Source organism: Oncorhynchus gorbuscha, linkage group LG22 (genome assembly GCF_021184085.1).
Source record: "Oncorhynchus gorbuscha isolate QuinsamMale2020 ecotype Even-year linkage group LG22, OgorEven_v1.0, whole genome shotgun sequence".
Classification (NCBI taxonomy): domain Eukaryota; kingdom Metazoa; phylum Chordata; class Actinopteri; order Salmoniformes; family Salmonidae; genus Oncorhynchus; species Oncorhynchus gorbuscha.
In genome coordinates this window covers 47,370,605-47,397,990 of record NC_060194.1, presented here as the reverse complement: position 1 = coordinate 47,397,990, position 27,386 = coordinate 47,370,605, and the positions used below count along the sequence as shown (strand labels likewise).

Sequence of the window (27,386 nt, the reverse complement as noted above, 5' to 3'; positions counted from 1 at the left end):
TCCTCCCTCCACTCCTCCTCCTCTCTGATAGCCTTCCTCTCCTCCTCTTCTCCTCCCTCCACTCCTCCTCTCTGATAGCCTTCCTCCTCTCCTCCCTCCGCTCCTCCTCTCTGATAGCCTTCCTCCTCTCCTCCCTCCGCTCCTCCTCTCTGATAGCCTTCCTCTCCTCCTCCCCTATGATAGCCTTCCTCCTCTCCTCCCTCCGCTCCTCCTCTCTGATAGCCTTCCTCTCCTCCTCCCCTATGATAGCCTTCCTCCTCTCCTCCCTCCGCTCCTCCACCACAACACCAAACTCAATCTATACTGCTTTTTCTCTGCCTGACAAAAGGACACAAATTCCCAGGTCTTCATTCACCTTGCCTCAGACACTATAGGAAGTCTATAGGTCACATGACCAGGGACCAATCAGCGGGAGACAAACCAATGTTATCTGGAGCCCAGAGGTAGGAGTGACTCTCTATTCAGACTTCAAAAGGCAACAATGGGATTAATTAGAAGGAGGGGAAAAAAGCGTTAATCCCACTAAACTCCTCCCTCCTCTCTTCTCATCAGAACGGACGGGCCTGGTGTGTCGTTGCAGCAGCTCAGCCTTAGGTAGGAGTGACTCTCCATCAGCCTTCGGTAGGAGGGACTCTCTATCAGCCTTAGGTAGGAGGGACTCTCTATCAGCCTCAGGTAGGAGGGACTCTCTATCAGCCTCAGGTAGGAGTGACTCTCCATCAGCCTTCGGTAGGAGTGACTCTCTATCAGCCTTAGGTAGGAGTGACTCTCTATCAGCCTTAGGTAGGAGTGACGCTCTATCAGCCTATAGGTCTACATCCCAAATGGAATCCTTTGTCCTGTATAATGCGTTCGACCAGAGTCCCTCTTTCCTGTATACTGCACTGCGTTTGACCAGAGTCCCTATTTCCTGTATAGTGCACTGCGTTTGACCAGAGTCCCTATTTCCTGTATAGTGCACTGCGTTCGACCAGAGGCCCTATTTCCTGTATAGTGCACTGCGTTCGACCAGAGTCCCTATTTCCTGTATACTGCGTTCGACCAGAGTCCCTATTTTCTGTATACTGCGTTCGACCAGAGTCCCTATTTCCTGTATACTGCGTTCGACCAGAGTCCCTATTTCCTGTATACTGCGTTCGACCAGAGTCCCTATTTCCTGTATAGTGCACTGCGTTCAACCAGAGGTCCTATTTCCTGTATACTGCGTTCGACCAGAGGCCCTATTTACTGTATACTGCGTTCAACCAGAGGTCCTATTTCCTGTATAGTGCACTGCGTTCGACCAGAGTCCCTATTTACTGTATACTGCGTTCAACCAGAGTCCCTATTTCCTGTATACTGCGTTCGACCAGAGGCCCTATTTCCTGTATACTGCGTTCGACCAGAGTCCCTATTTACTGTATACTGCGTTCAACCAGAGTCCCTATTTCCTGTATACTGCGTTCGACCAGAGTCCCTATTTCCTGTATACTGCGTTCGACCAGAGTCCCTATTTCCTGTATAGTGCACTGCGTTCAACCAGAGTCCCTATTTCCTGTATAGTGCACTGCGTTCAACCAGAGTCCCTATTTCCTGTATACTGCGTTCGACCAGAGTCCCTATTTTCTGTATACTGCGTTCGACCAGAGTCCCTATTTCCTGTATACTGCGTTCGACCAGAGTCCCTATTTCCTGTATAGTGCACTGCGTTCGACCAGAGGCCCTATTTACTGTATACTGCGTTCAACCAGAGGTCCTATTTCCTGTATAGTGCACTGCGTTCGACCAGAGTCCCTATTTACTGTATACTGCGTTCAACCAGAGTCCCTATTTCCTGTATAGTGCACTGCGTTTGACCAGAGTCCCTATTTCCTGTATAGTGCACTGCGTTTGACCAGAGTCCCTATTTCCTGTATAGTGCACTGCGTTCGACCAGAGGCCCTATTTCCGGCATAGTGCACTGCGTTCGACCAGAGTCCCTATTTCCTGTATAGTGCACTGCGTTCGACCAGAGGCCCTATTTCCTGTATAGTGCACTGCGTTCGACCAGAGTCCCTATTTCCTGTATACTGCGTTCGACCAGAGTCCCTATTTTCTGTATACTGCGTTCGACCAGAGTCCCTATTTCCTGTATACTGCGTTCGACCAGAGTCCCTATTTCCTGTATACTGCGTTCGACCAGAGTCCCTATTTCCTGTATAGTGCACTGCGTTCAACCAGAGGTCCTATTTCCTGTATACTGCGTTCGACCAGAGGCCCTATTTACTGTATACTGCGTTCAACCAGAGGTCCTATTTCCTGTATAGTGCACTGCGTTCGACCAGAGTCCCTATTTACTGTATACTGCGTTCAACCAGAGTCCCTATTTCCTGTATACTGCGTTCGACCAGAGGCCCTATTTCCTGTATACTGCGTTCGACCAGAGTCCCTATTTCCTGTATAGTGCACTGCGTTCAACCAGAGTCCCTATTTCCTGTATACTGCGTTCGACCAGAGGCCCTATTTCCTGTATAGTGCACTGCGTTCAACCAGAGTCCCTATTTCCTGTATACTGCGTTCGACCAGAGTCCCTATTTCCTGTATAGTGCACTGCGTTCAACCAGAGTCCCTATTTCCTGTATACTGCGTTCGACCAGAGTCCCTATTTTCTGTATACTGCGTTCGACCAGAGTCCCTATTTCCTGTATACTGCGTTCGACCAGAGTCCCTATTTCCTGTATAGTGCACTGCGTTCGACCAGAGGCCCTATTTCCTGTACAGTGCACTGCGTTCAACCAGAGTCCCTATTTACTGTATACTGCGTTCAACCAGAGTCCCTATTTCCTGTATAGTGCACTGCGTTCGACCAGAGGCCCTATTTCCTGTACAGTGCACTGCGTTCGACCAGAGGCCCTATTTCCTGTATAGTGCACTGCGTTCGACCAGAGGCCCTATTTCCTGTACAGTGCGTTCGACCAGAGTCCCTATTTCCTGTATAGTGCACTGCGTTCGACCAGAGTCCCTATTTCCTGTATACTGCGTTCGACCAGAGGCCCTATTTCCTGTATAGTGCACTGCGTTCGACCAGAGGCCCTATTTCCTGTATAGTCCACTGTGTTCGACCAGAGTCCCTATTTCCTGTATACTGCGTTCAACCAGAGGTCCTATTTCCTGTATACTGCGTTCGACCAGAGTCCCTATTTCCTGTATAGTGCACTGCGTTCGACCAGAGGCCCTATTTCCTGTACAGTGCACTGCGTTCGACCAGAGGCCCTATTTCCTGTATAGTGCACTGCGTTCAACCAGAGGCCCTATTTCCTGTACAGTGCGTTCGACCAGAGTCCCTATTTCCTGTATAGTGCACTGCGTTCGACCAGAGGCCCTATTTCCTGTACAGTGCACTGCGTTCGACCAGAGGCCCTATTTCCTGTATAGTGCACTGCGTTCGACCAGAGGCCCTATTTCCTGTACAGTGCGTTCGACCAGAGTCCCTATTTCCTGTATAGTGCACTGCGTTTGACCAGAGACCCTATTTCCTGTATAGTGCACTGCGTTTGACCAGAGGCCCTATTTCCTGTACAGTGCACTGAAACTCAGTGTTGTTGTTGAGCGCAGAGGTCCCTCAGTTTATCTGGTTCCGGGAGGAACTGAAATTACACTGGAGGGTTGGAATCAGCATTACACTCATTGTGGTTAGCGCCTCCCCTTCCCCTGTTTTAAATAGCGTCATACAGCCAACCAGAATGGTAAATATGAAACCATACATGATGAGTCTACACTGCCATGTGGTGTAGTCGGCCAGGACTGATGGAGAGGATATAGAGATGGAGGCTTGGTGTTGGCAAGGTGTAACAAATGAACGTCATGTAGATCGGTGTAGATACAGTTAACAGATAGGTGGTGAGGGTCAGTGTAGATACAGTCGACAGATGGGTGGTGGGGGTCAGTGTAGATACAGTTAACAGATGGGTGGTGAGGGTCAGTGTAGATACAGTCGACAGATGGGTGGTGGGGGTCAGTGTAGATACAGTTAACAGATGGGTGGTGAGGGTCAGTGTAGATACAGTTAACAGATGGGTGGTGAGGGTCAGTGTAGATACAGTTAACAGATGGGTGGTGGGGGTCAGTGTAGATACAGTTAACAGATGGGTGGTGAGGGTCAGTGTAGATACAGTTAACAGATGGGTGGTGGGGGTCAGTGTAGATACAGTTAACAGATGGGTGGTGAGGGTCAGTGTAGATACAGTTAACAGATGGGTGGTGAGGGTCATTGGAGGGCAGAGGGAGGGTAGAGACTCACTAGAGTCTGTGTGTGTGTCACGAGCGGTGTGTGAACCGCAGGAGGAACAACGCCTTAACCAAGACTAAATTCCCTTTTGGGCCGAGGGTTGACACTGATTATGTCGTAGGCAGGGCTATCTATCACGAGACCACGAGCAACCATGTACCCGACTCGTGTCCTCTACATGTTCTTCAACTAGAGTTAACAACTCAGCCCAAGCTGATTCTGAGAGAATAGAACCAATCTCTCAACAGGTTCACAATACACAGCTCTGATTCTGAGAGAATAGAACCAATCCTTCAACAGGTTCACAATACACATCTCTGATTCTGAGAGAATAGAACCAATCCTTCAACAGGTTCACAATACACATCTCTGATTCTGAGAGAATAGAACCAATCTCTCAACATGTTCACAATACACATCTCTGATTCTGAGAGAATAGAACCAATCTCTCAACATGTTCACAATACACATCTCTGATTCTGAGAGAATAGAACCAATCTCTCAACAGGTTCACAGGACACATCTCTGATTCTGAGAGAATAGAACCAATCTCTCAACATGTTCACAATACACATCTCTGATTCTGAGAGAATAGAACCAATCTCTCAACATGTTCACAATACACAGCTCTGATTCTGAGAGAATAGAACCAATCCTTCCCCTCTTACAGACCAGGACTGGTGTGATTTGACAGTTGATGAGTGAGTCGGGTTAAAAGTCATAGTTACCAGAAGACAGAAAAAAGAAAGTTGTAACACATGTTCAGAGGAGTCACTACAGACCCTGGTTCGATTCCAGGCTTTATCACAGCGGTCTAAAGGCACTGCATCTCAGTTCTAGAGGAGTCACTACAGACCCTGGTTCCAATCCAGGCTGTATCACAACCAGCCGTGATTGGGAGTCCCATAGGGCTGTGAAAAATTGGCCCCAGCTTCGTCCGGGTTTGGCCGGTGTAGGCCGTCATTGTAAATACGAAATTGTTCTTAACTGACTTGCCTACTTAAATAAAGGTTGAATTTTAAAAAAGAATAAACTGGAGGGACGTTTCACACTCTTTTTCTTCCCTACAGTGGATGGAGAAGACTGTTCCCTGTGTAAACCCGTCTGTCAATCCCATAATGCATTACCTCCTGCTATACCTGCCCACCACCTGATGGGAGGCCAGTAGGTAAGTGCACTTAGCGATAGGACCCCGGGGTAAAGCCTTTCGTGACAACTCATAACACAACAATAACATTGGACCATTGGTTCTGTTGTACAGGACTAACTAAATCAGTAGAACGTGGACCCATTGGTTCTGTTGTACAGGGCTAACTAAATCAGTAGAACATGGACCTATTGGTTCTGTTGTACAGGGCTAACTAAATCAGTAGAACATGGACCTATTGGTTCTGTTGTACAGGACTAACTAAATCAGTGGAACATGGACCCATTGGTTCTGTTGTACAGGACTAACTAAATCAGTGGAACATGGACCCATTGGTTCTGTTGTACAGGACTAACTAAATCAGTGGAACATGGACCCATTGGTTCTGTTGTACAGGACTAACTAAATCAGTAGAACGTGGACCCATTGGTTCTGTTGTACAGGACTAACTAAATCAGTAGAACGTGGACCCATTGGTTCTGTTGTACAGGACTAACTAAATCAGTAGAACATGGACCTATTGGTTCTGTTGTACAGGGCTAACTAAATCAGTAGAACGTGGACCTATTGGTTCTGTTGTACAGGGCTAACTAAATCAGTAGAACATGGACCCATTGGTTCTGTTGTACAGGGCTAACTAAATCACTATTTTAAATTGCATTTATTTAACTAGGCAAGTCAGTTAAGAAAAAAATATTTTTTACAATGAAGAAATACCCCGACCAAACACTAACCCGGACGACACTGGGGCCAATCACAGCTGGTTGTGATACAGCCTGGATTGGAACCAGGGTCTGTAGTGACGCCTCTAGCACTGAGATGCAGTGCCTTTAGACCGCTGTGATACAGCCTGGAATCGAACCAGGGTCTGTAGTGACGGCTCTAGCACTGAGATGCAGTGCCTTTAGACCGCTGTGATACAGCCTGGAATCGAACCAGGGTCTGTAGTGACACCTCTAGCACTGAGATGCAGTGCCTTTAGACCGCTGTGATACAGCATGGAATCGAACCAGGGTCTGTAGTGACGCCTCTAGCACTGAGATGCAGTGCCTTTAGACCGCTGTGATACACCTCAGTACCTCCAGGCTCTGATCAGGCCCTACACCCAAACAAGGGCACTGCGTTCATCCACCTCTGGCCTGCTCGCCTCCCTACCACTGAGGAAGTACAGCTCCCGCTCAGCCCAGTCAAAACTGTTCGCTGCCCTGGCCCCCCAATGGTGGAACAAACTCCCTCACGACGCCAGGACAGCGGAGTCAATCACCACCTTCCGGAGACACCTGAAACCCCACCTCTTTAAGGAATACCTAGGATAGGATAAGTAATCCCTCTCACCCCACCCCCCCTAAGTTTTAGATGCACTATTGTTAAGTGACTGTCCCACTGGATGTCATAAGGTGAATGCACCAATTTGTAAGTCGCTCTGGATAAGAGCGTCTGCTAAATGACTTAAATGTAATGTAAATGTAAATGTAATACAGCCTGGCATCGAACCAGGGTCTGTAGTGATGCCTCTGGCACTGAGATGGAGTGCCTTTAGACCGCTGCGCCACTCGGGCGCCCTAAAGCTCCTCCTGTACTTTCCAATAGGATGGTTAAAGACAAGGTTTTGACCTCACTACCATGAGACAGCCATATTTTCCTCATTGGAAAAGATAAACGGTTGAGTTTGATATCATTGGAAAGCTTACAAACTATTATAGAATTTGTGTGGTGTATCAATACACCCAGTCAATACAGAGATGAAGGCGTCCTTCTTAACTCAGTTGCCGAAGAGAAAGGAAACTGCAAAAGTGCTTTTGGAAAGTTGGCTGCTGACATGCACCATGTTGTGGTGATTGTATTAACAGTGGACTAATGGGAAAAACACAATACTATGGTTTCCGAGTTCCGAGGGTAGTATTCCTTTATAAATCGAGTCTGCAGTAGAGGAAACATCTCACTGTCTGGCCCACGGGCTGCAGTAGAGGAAACATGTCACTGTCTGGCCCACGGCTGCAGTAGAGGAAACATCTCACTATCTGGCCCACGGGCTGCAGTAGAGGAAACATCTCACTGTCTGGCCCACGGGCTGCAGTAGAGGAAACATATCACTGTCTGGCACACGGGCTGCAGTAGAGGAAACATATCATTGTCTGGCCCACGGGCTGCAGTAGAGGAAACATCTCACTGTCTGGCCCACGGGCTGCAGTAGAGGAAACATCTCACTGTCTGGCCCACGGGCTGCAGTAGAGGAAACATCTCATTGTCTGGCCCACGGCTGGAGTAGAGGGAACATCTCACTGTCTGGCACACGGCTGCAGTAGAGGAAACATCTCACTGTCTGGCCCACGGGCTGCAGTAGAGGAAACATCTCACTGTCTGGCCCACGGGCTGCAGTAGAGGAAACATCTCACTGTCTGGCCCACGGGCTGCAGTAGAGGAAACATCTCACTGTCTGGCCCACGGGCTGCAGTAGAGGAAACATCTCACTGTCTGGCCCACGGGCTGCAGTAGAGGAAACATCTCACTGTCTGGCCCACGGGCTGCAGTAGAGGAAACATCTCATTGTCTGGCCCACGGCTGGAGTAGAGGGAACATCTCACTGTCTGGCACACGGCTGCAGTAGAGGAAACATCTCACTGTCTGGCCCACGGGCTGCAGTAGAGGAAACATCTCACTGTCTGGCCCACGGCTGCAGTAGAGGAAACATCTCACTGTCTGGCCCACGGGCTGCAGTAGAGGAAACATCTCACTGTCTGGCCCACGGCTGCAGTAGAGGAAACATCTCACTGTCTGGCCCACGGGCTGCAGTAGAGGAAACATCTCACTGTCTGGCATCCTCCCATTCATCCTCCCATTCATCCTCCCATTCATCCCTCCCATTCATCCCTCCCATTCATCCTCCCATTCATCCTCCCATTCATCCTCCCATTCATCTTCCCATTCATCCTCCCATTCATCCTCCCATTCATCCTCCCATTCATCTTCCCATTCATCCTCCCATTCATCCTCCCATTCATCTTCCCATTCATCCTCCCATTCATCCTCCCATTCATCCTCCCATTCATCCTCCCATTCATCTTCCCATTCATCCTCCCATTCATCCTCCCATTCATCCTCCCATTCATCTTCCCATTCATCCTCCCATTCATCTTCCCATTCATCCTCCCATTCATCCTCCCATTCATCCTCCCATTCATCCTCCCATTCATCGTTGTATTATAATTTAATGTGTATATTTGTCAATGGAAATATTACTCAATTCATAATGTGACCGAGAAGCAATGACTATAAATAATAACAAACATCGGACAGGCGCTGTAAATTACAGACACGCATGCACACACACGGCTATAAAGCACAGTCCTGTCCCACACGTTTCCATTCAAACCTTCTCCAGCCGCAGTGCAGAGAGAGACTATGGATCTGTCTATTACCACAGTGATCTATGGAGCTGCCCTGGGAGAGTGAGAGTGTGTGTGTGTGTGTGTCTCCGTCTACAAGAACAGTGATGTATAGAGCTGCCCTCTGAGCCCTAACCGTTCAATTAGGTGCTCTGTGAGGCCGGACTGTCAGTGTGTGTGTGTGTGTGTGTGTGTGTGTGTGTGTGTGTGTGTGTGTGTGTGTGTGTGTGTGTGTGTGTGTGTGTGTGTGTGTGTGTGTGTGTGTGTGTGTGTGTGTGTGTGTGTGTGTGTGTGTGTGTGTGTGTGTGTGTGTGTGTGTGTGTGTGAGAATGACCAGCAGAGAGCCAGACAAGATCAAGAGGCGCTTCCTCAAACATCAATCTCCTTTGACTGGGGATGGAGAGAGGGGAAGAGGGTGGAGGAATGGAGGGGGAGAGGGTGGAGGGATGGAGGGGAAGAGGGTGGAGGAATGGAGGGGGAGAGGGTGGAGAGATGGAGGGGAAGAGGGTGGAGGAATGGAGGGGAGAGGGTGGAGGGATGGAGGGGGAGAGGGTGGAGGGATGGAGGGGAAGAGGGTGGAGGAATGGAGGGGGAGAGGGTGGAGGAATGGAGGGGGAGAGGGTGGAGGTATGGAGGGTGGAGGTATGGAGGGGGAGAGGGTGGAGGGATGGAGGGTGGAGGGATGGAGGGGGAGAGGGTGGAGGGAGGGAGGATGGAGGGGGGGAGAGGGTGGAGGGATGGAGGGTGGAGGGATGGAGGGGGGAGAGGGTGGTGGGATGGAGGGGGAGAGGGTGGTGGGTTGGAGGGGAGAGGATGGTGGTTTGGAGGGGGAGATGGTGGAGGGAGGGGGTGGGATGGAGGGGGAGAGGAGAGGGTGGTGGGATGGAGAGAGAGAGGGTGGTGGTTTGGAGGGGAGATGGTGGAGGGAGGGTGGTGGGATGGAGGGGGAGATGGTGGAGGGAGGGTGGTGGGATGGAGGGGGAGAGGAGAGGGTGGTGGGATGGAGGGGGAGAGGAGAGGGTGGTGGGATGGAGGGGGAGAGGAGAGGGTGGTGGGATGTAGGGGGAGAAGGAGGTGGGAGGGAGGGAGGGAGGTGGTGGGATGGAGGGGGGTGGAGGGGGAGAGGGGGGGTGGAGGGGGAGAGGGTGGTGGGACGGAGAGGGAGATGGTGGAGGGAGGGTGGTGGGATGGAGGGGAGAGGAGAGGGTGGTGGGATGGAGGGGGAGAGGAGAGGGTGGTGGGATGGAGGGGGAGAGGAGAGGGTGGTGGGATGGAGGGGGAGAAGGAGGTGGGAGGGAGGGAGGTGGTGGGATGGAGGGGGGTGGAGGGGGAGAGGGTGGTGGGATGGAGGGAGGGAGGTGGTGGGATGGAGGGGGTGGAGGGGGAGAGGGTGGTGGGATGGAGGGAGGGGGAAAGGGGGCAAGGGGGGAGGGAGGGTGTGTGTGTCTGTGTGAGAGCGAGAGAGAGAGAGCGAGAGCTACAGCGCCAGGCCCCGCTATGAAGGCTAACCAGGTAGCGACCATCCATCCCCATCAGCCTATCACACAGCCCCAAAATGAGAAGCAGGAAAACGACCTTCACCAAGGGGGTCAGGAACTTGGTTACGGCCCTGGTTACGACACACTGCCGGGAGGGAGGAAAATCTCATTTCCATCAGCACTTCACTTCTCTGGACAGGAAATGGAATTAGAAAGTGCTGAGGCTGTGGGTTTGTTTCCTACTCTAAGTAGAGCTGGACCTGTGTCCCAAATGACACTCTATTCCCTATATAGTGCACTATTTTTGACCAGGTCTCTGTGTAGAGAATAGAGTGTCATTGGGGAGGCAGCCTTGTGTTCTTGTAGTAAGGTATTCATGGAGTATTTAGCAGGGTTAATGTTGTGAGAAGGGCAATTTGTATCATTAAGGGTCTTCATACTGTTTGTGTACATATAAGGCGTCCCTGCTAATGCCTGCGTTAAAGTGACAATGTTAGTACCCATAACACCAGATGTTCCCTGTTGCTGTTGAAGTAGACACTCTGATTGACAACAGACAGCCGTCATAACGTCAACACAATACACAAACAACAACAGAACTCTTGGCTAAAAGTAAGATTCATTAAATGATTGAGATCGCCTCCTTCAAAACCTGACAAGTTCAGTGTTGTTTTGGTTAGGAGAAAGTTACCATGCATAGATCTCAATTCATAACGGTACCACCATCTCTATCTAAGTAACTGTGTAAGGTAGGACTCAACGTCATACTTGGTTCCGACCTTGAGTGAGGTTATAGGTTGCGGGTTATGGGTTATAGGTAATTGGTTATGGGTTATGGGTAATTGGTTATGGGTTATAGGTAATTGGTTATGGGTAATTGGTTACGGGTTATGGGTTACGGGTTATGGGTTATAGGTTACGGGTTATTGGTTATGGGTTACGGGTTATGGGTTACGGGTTATGGGTTATAGGTTACGGGTTACGAGTTATGGGTTATAGGTTACGGGTTATGGGTTACGGGTTATGGGTTATAGGTTACGGGTTACGGGTTACGAGTTATGGGTTATAGGTTACGGGTTATGGGTTATGGGTTATAGGTTACGGGTTATGGGTTACGAGTTATGGGTTATAGGTAATTGGTTATGGGTTATGGGTAATTGGTTACGAGTTATGGGTAATTGGTTACGGGTTATTGGTTACGGGTTATGGGTTATAGGTTACGGGTTATGGGTTATGGGTTATTGGTTATGGGTTATGGGTTACGGGTTATGGGTTACGGGTTATTGGTTACGGGTTATGGGGGTTACGGGTTAATTGGTTATGGGTTATAGGTAATTGGTTATGGGTTATAGGTTATGGGTTGGTTATGGGTTATTGGTTATGGGTTATGTTACGGGGTAATTGGTTACGGGTTATGGGTTATTGGTAATTGGTTACGGGTTATGGGTTACGAGTTATGGGTTATGGGTAATTGGTTATGGGTTATGGGTTACGAGTTATGGGTTATGGGTAATTGGTTACGGGTTATGGGTTATTGGTTACGGGTTATTGGTTACGGATTATTGGTTATGGGTTACGAGTTATGGGTTACGGGTTACGGGTTATGGGTAATTGGTTATGGGTTACGAGTTATGGGTTATGGGTTACGGGTTATTGGTTACGGGTTACGGGTTATGGGTAATTGGTTATGGGTTACGAGTTATGGGTTACGGGTTATGGGTTACGGGTTATTGGTTACGGGTTATGGGTTATTGGTTATTGGTTACGGGTTATGGGTTACGGGTAATTGGTTATAGGTTATTGGTTATGGGTTACGGGTTATGGGTAATTGGTTATAGGTTATTGGTTATGGGTTACGGGTTATGGGTTACGATTTATGGGTTACGAGTTATGGGTAATTGGTTACGGGTTATGGGTTATTGGTTACGGGTTATAGGTTATCGGTAATTGGTTACGGGTTATGGGTTATGGGTAATTGGTTACGGGTTATTGGTTACAGGTTATGGGTTATGGGTAATTGGTTACGGGTTATTGGTTACGGGTTATGGGTAATTGGTTACGGGTTATTGGTTACGGGTTATGGGTTATGGGTAATTGGTTACGGGTTATGGGTTATTGGTTACGGGTTATTGGTTATGGGTTATGGGTTGTGGGTAATTGGTTAAGGGTTATGGGTAATTGGTTATGGGTTACGGGTTATTGGTTACGGGTTATGGGTTATGGGTTATTGGTTATGAGTTATTGGTTACGGGTTATAGGTTATGGGTTATTGGTTATGGGTTATGGGTTATGGGTAATTGGTTATGAGTTATTGGTTACGGGTTATGGGTAATTGGTTACGGGTTATAGGTTACGGGTTATGGGTTACGGGTTATTGGTTACGGGTTATAGGTTACGGGTTATAGGTTACGGGTTATTGGTTACGGGTTATAGGTTACGGGTTATGGGTTACGGGTTATAGGTTACGGGTTATGGGTTACGGGTTATTGGTTACGGGTTATAGGTTACGGGTTATTGGTTACGGGTTATTGGTTACGGGTTATTGGTTATGGGTTACGAGTTATGGGTTACGGGTTATGGGTAATTGGTTATGGGTTACGAGTTATGGGTTATGGGTTACGGGTTATTGGTTACGGGTTATGGGTAATTGGTTATGGGTTAAGAGTTATGGGTTACAGAGTACGGATTACGGGGTTACAGAGTACGGGTTACAGAGTACGGATTACGGGGTATGGAGTACGGGTTACAGAGTACAGGTTATGGGGTTACAGAGTATGGGTTACAGAGTACGGGTTACAGAGTACGGGTTACTGGGTATGGAGTACGGGTTACAGAGTACGGGTTACGGGGTTACAGAGTACGTGTTACAGAGTACGGGTTACGGGGTATGGAGTACGGGTTACAGAGTATGGGTTACAGAGTACGGGTTACGGTGTATGGATTACGGGTTACGTGGTATGGGGTACAGGGTACGGGGTACGGAAAAAAGGTGGTACAGGCTACCGGTTATGGGGTACAGATTACGTGGTACGGCATACCGGTTATGTGGTATGGGTTATGTGGTATGGGATACCGGTTATGTGGTACGGATTATGTGGTATGGGATACCGGTTATGGGGTACGGCCTACCGGTTATGGGGTACGGCCTACCGGTTATGGGGGTACGGATTACGTGGTATGGGTTACGGGTAATGTGGTACGGACTACCGGTTATGGGGTACGGGTTACGTGGTACGTCCTACCGGTTATGTGGTACGGACTACCGGCTATGGGGTACAGGTTATGTGGTACGGTCTACCGGTTATGGGGTATGGGAAACGTGGTACAGACTACCAGTTATGGGGTACGGTTAATGTGGTATGTCCTACCGGTTATGTGGTACGGTCTACCAGTTAGGTAAAGGATTAAGTGGTACAGACTATCAGTTATGGGGTACGGGTAATGTGGTACGTCCTACCGGTTATGGGGTACGGGTAATGTGGTACGTCCTACCGTTTATGGGGTACGGCCTACCGGTTATGGGGTACGGGTAATGTGGTACGGTCTACCGGTTATGGGGTGCGAGTAATGTGGTACGGGATACCGGTTATGGGGTACGGGTAATGTGGTACGGCATACCGGTTATGGGGTACGGGTAATGTGGTACGGCCTACCGGTTATGGCGTACGGGTAATGTGGTATGGCCTACCGGTTATGGGGTATGGAGTACAGGTTACGTGTGTGTGTGTTTAGTATATAACTTTCTTCAGGACTCACCGGCACACTTGGTCCTGGCCCTGAGAGGAGGCCCGGGGGCCCCAGTCCCTCCATCCAGGGGCCTGGTCAACAGCACACTGATCTCATAGTCTGTGTCTGGTGTCAGGTGACCTATCTTATGGGTGGTCTTGTCCACAGGCTGCAGGTCATACATGGTCCCTGACACGGTACGGTACTCCACCTGGATTAAAGTTGGAAGTTAGTTACCGTATATACACCAGGGCTACTGAATCCCGGTGTTAGTTACCGTATATACACCAGGGCTACTGAATCCCGGTGTTAGTTACCGTATATACACCAGGGCTACTGAATCCCGGTGTTAGTTACCGTATATACACCAGGGCTACTGAATCCCGGTGTTAGTTACCGTATATACACCAGGGCTACTGAATCCCGGTGTTAGTTACCGTATATACACCAGGGCTACAGAATCCCGGTGTTAGTTACCGTATATACACCAGGGCTACTGAATCCCGGTGTTAGTTACCGTATATACACCAGGGCTACTGAATCCCGGTGTTAGTTACCGTATATACACCAGGGCTACTGAATCCCGGTGTTAGTTACCGTATATACACCAGGGCTACTGAATCCCGGTGTTAGTTACCGTATATACACCAGGGCTACTGAATCCCGGTGTTAGTTACCGTATATACACCAGGGCTACTGAATCCCGGTGTTAGTTTTCGTATATACACCAGGGCTACTGAATCCCGGTGTTAGTTACCGTATATACACCAGGGCTACTGAATCCCGGTGTTAGTTACCGTATATACACCAGGGCTACTGAATCCCGGTGTTAGTTACCGTATATACACCAGGGCTACTGAATCCCGGTGTTAGTTACCGTATATACACCAGGGCTACTGAATCCCGGTGTTAGTTACCGTATATACACCAGGGCTACTGAATCCCGGTGTTAGTTACCGTATATACACCAGGGCTACTGAATCCCGGTGTTAGTTACCGTATATACACCAGGGCTACTGAATCCCGGTGTTAGTTACCGTATATACACCAGGGCTACTGAATCCCGGTGTTAGTTACCGTATGTACACCAGGGCTACAGAATCCCGGTGTTAGTTACCGTATATACACCAGGGCTACAGAATCCCGGTGTTAGTTACCGTATATACACCAGGGCTACTGAATCCCGGTGTTAGTTACCGTATATACACCAGGGCTACTGAATCCCGGTGTTAGTTACCGTATATACACCAGGGCTACTGAATCCCGGTGTTAGTTACCGTATATACACCAGGGCTACTGAATCCCGGTGTTAGTTTCGTATATACACCAGGGCTACTGAATCCCGGTGTTAGTTACCGTATATACACCAGGGCTACTGAATCCCGGTGTTAGTTACCGTATATACACCAGGGCTACTGAATCCCGGTGTTAGTTACCGTATATACACCAGGGCTACTGAATCCCGGTGTTAGTTACCGTATATACACCAGGGCTACTGAATCCCGGTGTTAGTTACCGTATGTACACCAGGGCTACAGAATCCCGGTGTTAGTTACCGTATGTACACCAGGGCTACAGAATCCCGGTGTTAGTTACCGTATATACACCAGGGCTACAGAATCCCGGTGTTAGTTACCGTATATACACCAGGGCTACTGAAGGGCACCAGGGCTGAATCCCGGTGTTAGTTACCGTATATACACCAGGGCTACAGAATCCCGGTGTTAGTTACCGTATGTACACCAGGGCTACAGAATCCCGGTGTTAGTTACCGTATGTACACCAGGGCTACAGAATCCCGGTGTTAGTTACCGTATGTACACCAGGGCTACTGAATCCCGGTGTTAGTTACCGTATGTACACCGGGGCTACTGAATCCAGGTGCCGGGGTCACAGAGGTTCACAGTTCTACTTATTACCACCATGGCAATAATACACTTTTGATTGAACTAAATCACTCATCATCAAGTATTTAATAAATGGAATCATGCAAAAACCAAAAACAAAATGGCGTCCCTTATGGTTCCCCAGGACCAGGATTGGAAAACATTGCTATAAACACTGTTGTGGAACGACACATCAGATGATCGCTTACGGCACTCCATATAGTGCCACGACGTCTGACTGAAGACATATTGGAGTAGTACACTATATAGAGAATGAAGGTGCATTCTGGGACGTGGCCAATGTGTTTTCTATCAATAAACCATCAGTAAATAGAAATACCTCTCGGTCGATGATTGGCCCGTCTCCGTTGATGGAGTTAGCGTTGAGTTGGATCCACATGTAGGTGGCGCCGACCGCTGTCAGCTGCGGGGGAGCGATGGGCACAGGAGGCTCTGGGGTCAGAAGAAGAGTGAAGAACTATAACTCATACTTATAGCAATAGTGGAACAGAGAAGAAGAAACGAGGAGAGAGACTTGACTCCCTTTCACTGCAATCACTACTTATAGCAATAGTGGAACAGAGAAGAAGAAACGAGGAGAGAGACTTGACTCCCTTTCACTGCAATCACTACTTATAGTCATAGTGGAACAGAGAAGAAGAAACTAGGAGAGAGACGTGACTCCCTTTCACTGCAATCACTACTTATAGTAATGGTGGAACAGAGAAGAAGAAATGAGGAGAGAGACGTGACTCTCTTTCACTACAATAAGATAAGTGTAGAAAAATTACAGGCAATGGATAAAAACAGTAACACAGAAAAACACAACACTAGGTTGAAAGACGTAGATTCAGAAATGTGTAGGGCTGTTGCCCTTGAGTACATGTGTCTTGGGTACAGTGTCTTGGGTGTAAAGTCTCTTGGGTACAGACGGTCTTGGGTAAAGACTGTCTTGGGTACAGACTGTCTTCGGTACAGACTGTCTTGGGTACAGAGTGTATTGGGTACAGACTGTCTTGGATACAGACTGTCTTGGGTACAGACTTTCTTGGGTACAAAGTGTCTTTGGCACAAACTGTCTTGGGTACAGACGGTCTTGGGTAAAAACTGTCTTGGGTACAGACTGTATTGGGTACAGACTGTATTGGGTACAGACTGTATTGGGTACAGAGTGTATTGGGTACAGAGTGTATTGGGTACAGAGTGTATTGGGTACAGACTGTCTTGGGTATAGAGTGTCTTGGGTACAGACAGTCTTGGGTACAGACTGTCTTGGGTACAAACTGTCTCCACATGAGTACCAAACAAATGTTTCCCCGGGGGGTTGCATCCTCGCCATCTAGCCATCGTTTTGGGAATGTTCCATGCCGACTGTCCAGCTGTAATGCTCCCTGACTGTCCAGCTGTAATGCTCCCTGACTGTCCAGCTGTAATGCTCCCTGACTGTCCAGCTGTAATGCTCCCTGACTGTCCAGCTGTAATGCTCCCCGACTGTCCAGCTGTAATGCTCCCTGACTGTCCAGCTGTAATGCTCCCTGACTGTCCAGCTGTAATGCTCCCTGACTGTCCAGCTGTAATGCTCCCTGACTGTCCAGCTTTAATGCTCCCTGACTGTCCAGCTTAATGTTCCCTGACTGTCCAGCTGTAATGCTCCCTGACTGTCCAGCTGTAATGCTCCCTGACTGTCCAGCTATAATGCTCCCTGACTGTCCAGCTGTAATGCTCCCTGACTGTCCGGCTGTAATGCTCCCTGACTGTCCAGCTGTAATGCTCCCTGACTGTCCAGCTGTAATGTAGGTGATTGTTAGCGAAGTGGACATGGTTAAGAAACTGTATGAGTGTATGTCCATTACAATTTCTACACCGTTTCGACTTGGTTTTAGTCATTTTAAAGTGTATTTAGTTATATATTTATATGTATTTACTGTTTTACTCAATTCCACTGAGACATCTGATGTATAGAGCTGCCCTCTGAGCCTCAACCGTTCAATTAGGTGCTCTGTGAGGCCGGACTGTCAGTGTGTGTGTGTGTGTGTGTGTGTGTGTGTGTGTGTGTGTGTGTGTGTGTGTGTGTGTGTGTGTGTGTGTGTGTGTGTGTGTGTGTGTGTGTGTGTGTGTGTGTGTGTGTGTGTGTGTGTGTGTGTGTGTGTGTGTGTGTGTGTGTGTGTGTGCGTGCGTGCGTGTTGAGTGCGTGTGAGAGTAACTAGATCAATTCTGTCTATTCACAGAATAGTGAGTCACTCCTCATTCTGTATCTCAAAGTTGTGTGTCTGTTGTTGTCTGTTGCCAAAATAGCCATCATTAACACAGTTGGGAGGGAGTTCCAGGACACAATTATATGATTCACTATCCATAACATACAAAGAAGTATGATCTTGTCTCATAAGTACAGTCCTTTGTCTAAGTTTCTTTCAACAGCCAATGGTACAAAACCAGGGCAATGCTTAGGCATCTTCCTTTGTCACGTTCAACACTGGTCCTGGTCCCGGCAGCCTGTCTGACTGGCTCTAATGAGACACACACGTAACAGACTGATGCTATTAGCTGCTTCACTGGGCTGTATGGGGTTGTCATGGAGAGACTTCCAGACATATTGCTTAAGAGGAAGGGCTCAGTGCAAAATGATGCTTTCTGACACACGACTCTACCCATGTAGTTCACTACTCTACCCATGTAGTTCACTACTCTACGCATGCAGTTCACTACTCTACCCATGTAGTCCACTACTCTACCCACTACTCTACCCATGTAGTTCACAACTGTACCCAGTACTCTACCCATGTAGTTCACTACTCTACCCACTACTCTACCCATGTAGTTCACTACTCTACCCATGTAGTCCACTACTCTACCCATGAAGTTCACTACTCTACCCAATACTCTACCCATGTAGTTCACTACTCTACCCAATACTCTACCCATGTAGTTCACTACTCTACCCACTACTCTACCCATGTAGTTCACTACTCTACCCACTACTCTACCCATGTAGTTCACTACTCTACCCACTACTCTACCCATGTAGTTCACTACTCTACCCATGTAGTCCACTACTCTACCCATGTAGTCCACTACTCTACCCATGTAGTTCACTACTCTACCCACTACTCTACCCATGTAGTTCACTACTCTACCCATGTAGTCCACTACTCTACCCACTACTCTACCCATGTAGTTCACTACTCTACCCATGTAGTTCACTACTCTACCCACTACTCTACCCACTACTCTACCCATGTAGTTCACTACTCTACCCACTACTCTACCCATGTAGTTCACTACTCTACCCATGTCGTTCACTACTCTACCCACTACTCTACCCATGTTGTTCACTACTCTACCCACTACTCTACCCATGTCGTTCACTACTCTACCCACTACTCTACCCACTACTCTACCCACTACTCTACCCACTACTCTACCCACTACTCTACCCATGTAGTTCACTACTCTACCCATGTCGTTCACTACTCTACCCACTACTCTACCCACTACTCTACCCACTACTCTACCCATGTCGTTCACTACTCTACCCACTACTCTACCCACTACTCTACCCATGTCGTTCACTACTCTACCCACTACTCTACCCATGTAGTTCAACTCTCTACCCACTACTCTACCCACTACTCTACCCATGTAGTTCACCTCTCTACCCACTACTCTACCCACTACTCTACCCACTACTCTACCCACTACTCTACCCATGTAGTTCACCTCTCTACCCACTACTCTACCCATGTAGTTCACTACTCTACCCATGTAGTTCACTACTCTACCCACTACTCTACCCATGTAGTTCACTACTCTACCCACTACTCTACCCACTACTCTACCCACTACTCTACCCATGTAGTTCACAACTCTACCCACTACTCTACCCACTACTCTACCCATGTAGTTCACCTCTACCCACTACTCTACCCATGTAGTTCACTACTCTACCCATGTAGTTCACTACTCTACCCATGTCGTTCACAACTCTACCCACTACTCTACCCATGTAGTTCACCTCTCTACCCACTACTCTACCCATGTAGTTCACTACTCTACCCATGTAGTTCACTATTCTACCCACTACTCTACCCATGTAGTTCACTACTCTACCCATGTAGTCCACTACTCTAGCCATGTAGTCCACTACTCTACCCACTACTCTACCCATGTAGTTCACTACTCTACCCATGTCGTTCACAACTCTACCCACTACTCTACCCATGTAGTTTACTACTCTACCCACTACTCTATCCATGTAGTTCACTACTCTACCCATGTAGTCCACTACTCTACCCACTACTCTACCCATGTTGTTCACCTCTCTACCTACTCTCACCCATGTTCACTAGTCTACCCACTACTCTACCCATGTAGTTCACTACTCTACCCACTACTCTACCCATGTAGTTCACCTACTCTACCCACTACTCTACCCATGTAGTCCACTACTCTATCCATGTCGTTCACTACTCTACCCACTACCCATGTAGTCACTACTCTACCCTATGTCGTAGTTCACAACTCTACCCACTACTCTACCCATGTAGTTCACTACTCTACCCACTACTCTACCCATGTAGTTCACTACTCTACCCACTACTCTACCCACTACTCTACCCATGTAGTTCACTACTCTACCCACTACTCTACCCATGTAGTTCACTACTCTACCCACTACTCTACCCACTACTCTACCCATGTAGTTCACCTCTCTACCCACTACTCTACCCATGTAGTTCACTACTCTACCCACTACTCTACCCACTCACTCTACCCATGTACCCAGTCCACTACTCTACCCACTATCTCTACCCACTACTCTACCCATGTAGTTCACTACTCTACCCACTACTCTACCCATGTAGTTCACTACTCTACCCATGTAGTCCACTACTCTACCCATGTAGTTCACTACTCTACCCACTACTCTACCCATGTAGTCCACTACTCTACCCATGTAGTTCACTACTCTACCCACTACTCTACCCATGTATTTCACTACTCTACCCATGTAGTCCACTACTCTACCCATGTAGTGTAGTTCACTACTCTACCCACTACTCTACCCATGTAGTTCACTACTCTACCCACTACTCTACCCATGTAGTTCACTACTCTGGAGTAGTTACTACTACCCACTAACCCATGTAGAGACCGTGAGTAATGGTGACTGGTCCTTAGCTTACAGATGGTCGTCCCACTCTGACCTGGGCCACTAGGTCTGTATCCCCCATGTAATCCCCAGATTCCACCAGGCTTCCACCCTGCGAGTCAAACATCACCTCATGTCGAACCAGCTAATACTCTACCCATGTGTTCACTTCTCCTCAGTCTCTCAGATGCTCAAACACTGAACCAGTCTGGTGGTGTACTACTCTAGCCACTGAGGGGAGAAGAGGGCACTGGGAATGGTGGTGGTGGGGGGGGGTCTCGGATGAAACTTACCCGTGTTGTTTATTCAATAGGAATAGCCCCCCTGAGATATTGGGGGTAAATCAGCTATCTGTTTAAGGGAGATTTATGCCACTACCAGACGGCATATGGTTCATTTTAATTAAAACTACTCTGTTGTGTTGATTAAGTCCATGATGTGTTTAGGTAATGAATTTGAGGTATAATTTCCAGTATTGATTTTATATTTTAATCTGAAGATTACCCATTTTAACATGGAACATTTAAACCCGTTGTAGACTGAGCTGAAGAAACTGTTTCCAGAGTTAACTCTGGATTAGCATGGACATGTGAAGGCTACCTGGAAGAAATTATATTAACCGTGTTATAATGCCTGCTATAATGCCTGTTATAATGTCTGGTATGCCTGTTATAATGCCTGTTATAATTCCTGTTATAATGCCTGTTATAATGCCTGCTATAATGCCTGTTATAATGCCTGTTATGATGCCTGGTATGCCTGCTATAATGCCTGTTATAATGCCTGTTATGATGCCTGGTATGCCTGCTATAATGCCTGTTATAATGCCTCTTATAATGCCTGCTATAATGCCCGTTATAATGCCTGGTATGCCTGCTATAATTCCTGTTATAATGCCTGCTGTAATGCCTGTTATAATGCCTGTTATAATGCATGTTATAATGCCTGTTATAATGCCTGTTATAATGTCTGTTATAATGTATGTTATAATGCCTGTTATAATGTCTGTTATAATGCCTGTTATGTCGTCTGTTATAATGCCTGTTATGTCTGTTATAATGCCTGTTATAATGTCTGTTATAATGCCTGTTATGTCATCTGTTATAATGCCTGTTATAATGCCTGATATAATGCCTGTTATAATGCCTGTTATAATGCCTGTTATAATGTCTGTTATAATGCCTGTTATGTCATCTGTTATAATGCCTGTTATGTCTGTTATAATGCCTGTTATAATGCATGTTATAATGTCTGTTATAATGCCTGTTATGTCATCTGTTATAATGCCTGTTATGTCTGTTATAATGCCTGTTATAATGCCTGTTATAATGTCTGTTATAATGTCTGTTATAATGTCTGTTATAATGCCTGTTATGTCATCTGTTATAATGCCTGTTATGTCTGTTATAATGCCTGTTATAATGCCTGTTATAATGTCTGTTATAATGCCTGTTATGTTGTCTGTTATAATGTCTGTTATAATGCCTGTTATAATGCCTGCTATAATGCCTGTTATAATGCCTGTTATAATGCCTGTTATAATGCCTGTTATAATGTCTGTTATAATGCCTGTTATAATGCCTTTTATGTCATCTGTTATAATGCCTGTTATGTCTGGTATAATGCCTGTTATAATTCCTGTTATAATGTCTGTTATAATGCCTGTTATGTTGTCTGTTATAATGCCTATTATGTCTGTTATAATGCCTGTTATAATGCCTGTTATAATGTCTGTTATAATGTCTGTCATAATGTCTGTTATAATGCCTGTTATGTCATCTGTTATAATGCATGTTATGTCTGTTATAATGCCTGTTATAACGCCTGTTATAATGCCTGTTATAATGTACGTTATAATGCCTGTTATAATGTCTGTTATAATGCCTATGTATTGTTAATTAAATAACCAGCCCGTCAGTCACCTAGCCAATCAGGTATAGTCTAGGACACCTGCTATGAGCGAGGACACCAACGGTTAATCACACCCACAGGTATAGTCTAGGACACCTGCTATGAGCAAGGACACCAATGGCTAATCACACCACCCCCACAGGTATAGTCCAGGACACCTGCTATGAGCCAGGACACCAACGGCTAATCACACCACCCCCACAGGTATAGTCCAGGACACCTGCTATGAGCCAGGACACCACAGTGTTCATACATGGTGCCTCACAGTCACTCTGTAACAAACAATCACAGGGCCAATTAGTCATTACCAGCTATAGGTACCATGTACAGGCTTGTTAACATGGACCAAGCCCTGTTAGGGGGAAACTCTATGAGTACCATGTACAGGCTTGTTAACATGGACCAAGCCCTAAGTACCATGTACAGGTTTGTTAACATGGACCAAGCCCCAAGTACCATGTACAGGCTTGTTAACATGGACCAAGCCCTAAGTACCATGTACAGGCTTGTTAACATGGACCAAGCCCATGTACAGGTGTTGATTAAGTCCATGATAGGTAATGAATTTGTATACCAGTATTGTACAGGCTTGTTAACATGGACCAAGCCCTATTAGGGTGGAAACTCTATGAAACGATGAGGGCTTTCTGTGTCACTCTGTTAACTCGTCAGGAAAAGAGATATGAGCCACCTGCCGTGGTGTCCTGAAGCATCTTGTGGATTCTATCTATCCATCAGTGTTGTCATGTTGATTCTATCCATCCATCAGTGTTGTCATGTGGATTCTATCCATCCATCAGTGTTGTCATGTGGATTCTATCCATCCATCAGTGTTGTCATGTGGATTCTATCCATCCATCAGTGTTGTCATGTGGATTCTATCCATCCATCAGTGTTGTCATGTGGATTCTATCCATCCATCAGTGTTGTCTTGTGGATTCTATCCATCCATCAGTGTTGTCATGTGGATTCTATCCATCCATCAGTGTTGTCATGTGGATTATATCCATCCATCCATCAGTGTTGTCATGTGGATTCTATCCATCCATCAGTGTTGTCATGTGAATTCTATCCATCCATCCATCAGTGTTGTCATGTGGATTCTATCCATCCATCCATCAGTGTTGTCATGTGGATTATATCCTGTTATCCATCCATCAGTGTTGTCTATGTGGATTCTATCCATCCATCCATCAGTGTTGTCATGTGGATTCTATCCATCCATCAGTGTTGTCTTGTGGATTCTATCCATCCATCAGTGTTGTCATGTGGATTCTATCCATCCATCCATCAGTGTTGTCATGTGGATTCTATCCATCCATCAGTGTTGTCTCTGTTATAATGTGGATTCTATCCATCCATCAGTGTTGTCATGTGGATTCTATCCATCCATCAGTGTTGTCTTGTGGATTCTATCCATCCATCAGTGTTGTCATGTGGATTCTATCCATCCATCAGTGTTGTCTTGTGGATTCTATCCATCCATCAGTGTTGTCATGTGGTTATATCCATCCATCCATCAGTGTTGTCATGTGGATTCTATCCATCCATCAGTGTTGTCATGTGAATTCTATCCATCCATCCATCAGTGTTGTCTTGTGGATTCTATCCATCCATCCATCAGTGTTGTCTTGTGGATTATATCCATCCATCCATCAGTGTTGTCTTGTGGATTCTATCCATCCATCCATCAGTGTTGTCATGTGGATTCTATCCATCCATCAGTGTTGTCTTGTGGATTCTATCCATCCATCAGTGTTGTCATGTGGATTCTATCCATCCATCCATCAGTGTTGTCATGTGGATTCTATCCATCCATCAGTGTTGTCTTGTGGATTCTATCCATCCATCAGTGTTGTCATGTGGATTCTATCCATCCATCCATCAGTGTTGTCATGTGGATTCTATCCATCCATCAGTGTTGTCATGTGATTCTATCCATCCATCAGTGTTGTCATGTGATTCCATCCATCCATCAGTGTTGTCATGTGGATTCCATCCATCCATCAGTGTTGTCATGTGGATTCTATCCATCCATCAGTGTTGTCATGTGGATTCTATCCATCCATCCATCAGTGTTGTCATGTGGATTCTATCCATCCATCAGTGTTGTCATGTGGATTCTATCCATCCATCCATCAGTGTTGTCATGTGGATTCTATCCATCCATCCATCCATCAGTGTTGTCTTGTGGATTCTATCCATCCATCAGTGTTGTCATGTGGATTCTATCCATCCATCAGTGTTGTCATGTGGATTCTATCCATCCATCAGTGTTGTCTTGTGGATTCTATCCATCCATCAGTGTTGTCATGTGGATTCTATCCATCCATCAGTGCTGTCTTGTGGATTCTATCCATCCATCAGTGTTGTCTTGTGGATTCTATCCATCCATCCATCAGTGTTGTCATGTGGATTCTATCCATCCATCCAGTGTTGTCTTGTGGATTCTATCCATCCATCCATCAGTGTTGTCATGTGGATTCTATCCATCCATCCATCAGTGTTGTCTTGTGGATTCTATCCATCCATCAGTGTTGTCATGTGGATTCTATCCATCCATCAGTGTTGTCATGTGGATTCTATCCATCCATCAGTGTTGTCATGTGGATTCTATCCATCCATCAGTGTTGTCTTGTGGATTCTATCCATCCATCCATCAGTGTTGTCATGTGGATTCTATCCATCCATCAGTGTTGTCTTGTGGATTCTATCCATCCATCAGTGTTGTCTTGTGGATTCTATCCATCCATCAGTGTTGTCATGTGGATTCTATCCATCCATCCATCAGTGTTGTCATGTGGATTCTATCCATCCATCAGTGTTGTCTTGTGGATTCTATCCATCCATCAGTGTTGTCATGTGGATTATATCCATCCATCCATCAGTGTTGTCATGTGGATTCTATCCATCCATCAGTGTTGTCATGTGGATTCTATCCATCCATCAGTGTTGTCATGTGGATTCTATCCATCCATCAGTGTTGTCTTGTGGATTCTATCCATCCATCAGTGTTGTCATGTGGATTCTATCCATCCATCAGTGTTGTCTTGTGGATTCTATCCATCCATCCATCAGTGTTGTCATGTGGATTCTATCCATCCATCAGTGTTGTCATGTGGATTCTATCCATCCATCAGTGTTGTCATGTGGATTCTATCCATCCATCAGTGTTGTCATGTGGATTCTATCCATCCATCAGTGTTGTCTTGTGGATTCTATACATCTATCCATCAGTGTTGTCATGTGGATTCTATCCATCCATCAGTGTTGTCTTGTGGATTCTATCCATCCATCAGTGTTGTCATGTGGATTCTATCCATCCATCAGTGTTGTCTTGTGGATTCTATCCATCCATCCATCAGTGTTGTCTTGTGGATTCTATCCATCCATCCATCAGTGTTGTCTTGTGGATTCTATCCATCCATCCATCAGTGTTGTCATGTGGATTCTATCCATCCATCCATCAGTGTTGTCATGTGGATTCTATCCATCCATCAGTGTTGTCTTGTGGATTCTATCCATCCATCAGTGTTGTCATGTGGATTCTATCCATCCATCCATCAGTGTTGTCATGTGGATTCTATCCATCCATCAGTGTTGTCTTGTGGATTCTATCCATCCATCAGTGTTGTCATGTGGATTCTATCCATCCATCCATCAGTGTTGTCATGTGGATTCTATCCATCCATCAGTGTTGTCATGTGGATTCTATCCATCCATCAGTGTTGTCATGTGGATTCCATCCATCCATCAGTGTTGTCATGTGGATTCCATCCATCCATCAGTGTTGTCATGTGGATTCTATCCATCCATCAGTGTTGTCATGTGGATTCTATCCATCCATCCATCAGTGTTGTCATGTGGATTCTATCCATCCATCAGTGTTGTCATGTGGATTCTATCCATCCATCCATCAGTGTTGTCATGTGGATTCTATCCATCCATCCATCCATCAGTGTTGTCTTGTGGATTCTATCCATCCATCAGTGTTGTCATGTGGATTCTATCCATCCATCAGTGTTGTCATGTGGATTCTATCCATCCATCAGTGTTGTCTTGTGGATTCTATCCATCCATCAGTGTTGTCATGTGGATTCTATCCATCCATCAGTGCTGTCTTGTGGATTCTATCCATCCATCAGTGCTGTCTTGTGGATTCTATCCATCCATCCATCAGTGTTGTCTTGTGGATTCTATCCATCCATCCATCCATCAGTGTTGTCTTGTGGATTCTATCCATCCATCCATCAGTGTTGTCATGTGGATTCTATCCATCCATCCATCAGTGTTGTCATGTGGATTCTATCCATCCATCAGTGTTGTCATGTGTGGATTCTATCCATCCATCCATCAGTGTTGTCATGTGGATTCTATCCATCCATCAGTGTTGTCATGTGGATTCTATCCATCCATCAGTGTTGTCTTGTGGATTCTATCCATCCATCCATCAGTGT

At 46.6% G+C, this 27,386-nt stretch overlaps 1 protein-coding gene across 1 annotated transcript in view; it reads right to left on the bottom strand.

Moving 5' to 3' along the window:
- LOC124009457 (receptor-type tyrosine-protein phosphatase mu-like) overlaps window positions 1-27,386 on the bottom strand; it is a 234,387-nt gene that overhangs the window by 142,577 nt on the left and 64,424 nt on the right. The window contains exons 4-5 of the mRNA XM_046321268.1: window positions 16,210-16,322; window positions 14,014-14,194 (exon numbers count right to left, since the gene is read on the bottom strand). Coding sequence (XP_046177224.1) covers window positions 14,014-14,194; window positions 16,210-16,322 — 294 coding nt within the window. The remainder of the gene's footprint in view (window positions 1-14,013; window positions 14,195-16,209; window positions 16,323-27,386) is intronic.